We start from the raw sequence: 2,500 nt of genomic DNA on the forward strand, positions 1-2,500 counted from the left end.
TATATATATATATATAAACAGACACATACGGAATTCCATTATGTTTAGAAGGTATTCATGAACCAAAGAACGTATCAGCCACACTCCTATTGCATTGTGGCGATACACAGGTATATCGCAGCTTAACTTCCTCTGCGCATTATGCTATCTGTTCGCTTATCTCTGTGGCACAACTTGGGGTATTCCTCTCGCCCGGCGTTAACTGTGGCCTCCGGGCATGCCAAGATTACTGTGACATTTACCTGTAATATTGGGATGTAACATTTGAAACATTCGCCTCAAATGTTCGCTTGTGATATTCGCTTGTAACATTCACTTGTAGCATTCGTTTGAACATTCACCTGTATCGTTCGCTTGTAACATTCACCTCAAACATTCATCTGTATCACTTGCTTGTAACATTCACCTGTATCATTCGCTTGTAACATTCACCTCAAACATTCACCTGTATCACTTGCTTGTAACATTCACCTGTATCATTCGCTTGAACATTCACCTCAAACATTCACCTGTCTCATTCGCTTGTAACATTCACCTGTAAAGTTCGCCCGTAACATTGATCTTTGAAACAGATTCAGTTCATTAAGGAGAGGAGACACGTGACTGTAACTTTGTAAACTTTATTTGAGATTAGATATTTGTTCGTTTGTGTGCGTAATTCTCCTCTTTTCTTAAGTTTTATTGTGCCTCGAAAAGATTTGCGTTCGGTTAGAATAAGTCCGGGTAAAAAAAAGGATATAAATAAATCATGCGTAACCGTCATAAAACATGCTCGTATGTGGTTCAGCGTAATCCCTAACTGGCAACTGCAGCGGAAATATGATTACGGCAGCACAGACTGATAGTAAAGTGCCTCCGCTGGCTTCGAATTTTACGGCACAATAATATCCCTCATTTGGATCAAACGCCACTATAAATACTCCGAAATGCAGCTTTGTCTATTGAAAAAAATAATCCGATGATCGACACGGAGTCAGCACACGTGACGAAATCATACACGAGATCATTTGCCTCTCGGCCGGCGGTGGGAGTGGTCGCCGTTGTCAGTCAGTGAGTTGACGCTGTGACACCCCGAACACAGCTCGCCTTGCCTCCACCACAGGCCGGCGGTGGAAGCCTGCCACTCCGCTCTGACAACGGCTGATCCTGATAAAGCGATTTGTATTTTTTTTTTCGTTGTAGTCGACTGTGTTCAGAATCACGTGGTGTTGGCTGGGACGCGGTGATTTTATTTTTGTGAGTAAAGAAACAAAAGTTGGGATTGCGAGATTTAAAGAGAAAAGTGTAGAAATCGTTTCAGGATAAGTGTGTGAGTAACTATGGAGTGCTGATAGAGTGCGTGTGTCCTTTTTCTTGATATATATTTATTATTAATATAGCAACGCAGACATGAAAGCGATGTGAACTAACCAAGTACATATTTCGACCCTCGAACAACTTTGGAAGGAAAGAGAAAGAAAGAGAGACCTAAAAAGAATCAGAATGAAAAGACAATAAGAGAGAAATCAAGAGAAAAAAAAATCAAATACGAAAAAAAAAAAAAATCCACCTCCCCCCCCCAAAAAAGTAGAAAGACCATACGAAATTCGAAAGCAAAAAAACAAATCCCTTCCCTTCCTTTTTTTCTTCTCTCTTTCCATATTCCCCTTCCATTTCGATTCTGACTTTCCCGAAGGATGGAGTCACCAGCAGAGCCCCCAGAACCCGTCCCGTCGGCGTCCCCTTCGCCCTCGCCCCCCACCTCGCCCACGACACCTGATGAAGTCAAATTCAAGAGCATGTTGCAGGTGCTCTTGAAGACGAAACAGGAGGAAGAACTCTCCAAGAACATCGAGTACAAGGAGAAACGCGAAGAGGAGGAAGAGGGAGAGGAAGAGGAAGGACGAAAGAAGGAGAAAAAGAGAGAGATGGAGGAACAGGGAGAGGGTAGAGGAGTGAAGGGGAAGGAGAATAAGAAGAGAGATCAAGGGGAAGATGGAAGGAATAATGAGAGAGAAAAAGAGGAAAGCAGTAAGAACGCGGTAAATGAAAAGGGAGAGAATAAGAAAAAGAATGATAAACCAAGCAAGGACGAAGAAGAAACGAGTGAAAGCAAGAAAAAGAAAGAAACAAAAATGAAGGAGAAACACAAAGAGGAGGTAAACAGAGATAAGGAAGTAAAGAAAAGCAAGGAAACCGGAACCAAGGAAGAAAACAAGAATAAGGAAAATAGAGAAAAGGAAGAGCTAGAGACCAAAGAAAAGAAAGACAAGGAAGAAAATGAAAAGAAGCAAAAGAGACCGAGAGAATCAAACAATAACAAAGAAGAGGGAGAGAGGAAATCCAAGAAAGAAGACATAGAAAGCAAAGCCAAAGAATTAACTAAGAACAAGAAAGACCAATCAAAGGAAACCAAAGAAGAGCTAAAAGAAAAGGACAAAGCAAAGAAGAAGGAAGAAAAGACGAAAGAAAAGGACACGAAGAAGAAGGAAGAAGAAAAAACGAAGGAAAAGAAAGAAGA

At 41.3% G+C, this 2,500-nt stretch overlaps 1 protein-coding gene across 2 annotated transcripts in view; it reads left to right on the plus strand.

Moving 5' to 3' along the window:
* Positions 1 to 1,048: 1,048 nt before the first annotated feature.
* The window catches only part of LOC113829125 (uncharacterized), a 23,730-nt gene continuing 22,278 nt past the window's right edge, over positions 1,049 to 2,500 (plus strand). For both annotated transcript variants that reach the window (XM_070140155.1, XM_070140156.1), the window contains exon 1: positions 1,049 to 2,500. This exon is cut by the window's right edge and continues 343 nt beyond it. In XM_070140155.1, the coding sequence (XP_069996256.1) occupies positions 1,677 to 2,500 (824 nt within the window). In that variant the 5' untranslated portion in view covers positions 1,049 to 1,676.

Source organism: Penaeus vannamei, chromosome 26, assembly GCF_042767895.1.
Source record: "Penaeus vannamei isolate JL-2024 chromosome 26, ASM4276789v1, whole genome shotgun sequence".
NCBI lineage: Eukaryota > Metazoa > Arthropoda > Malacostraca > Decapoda > Penaeidae > Penaeus > Penaeus vannamei.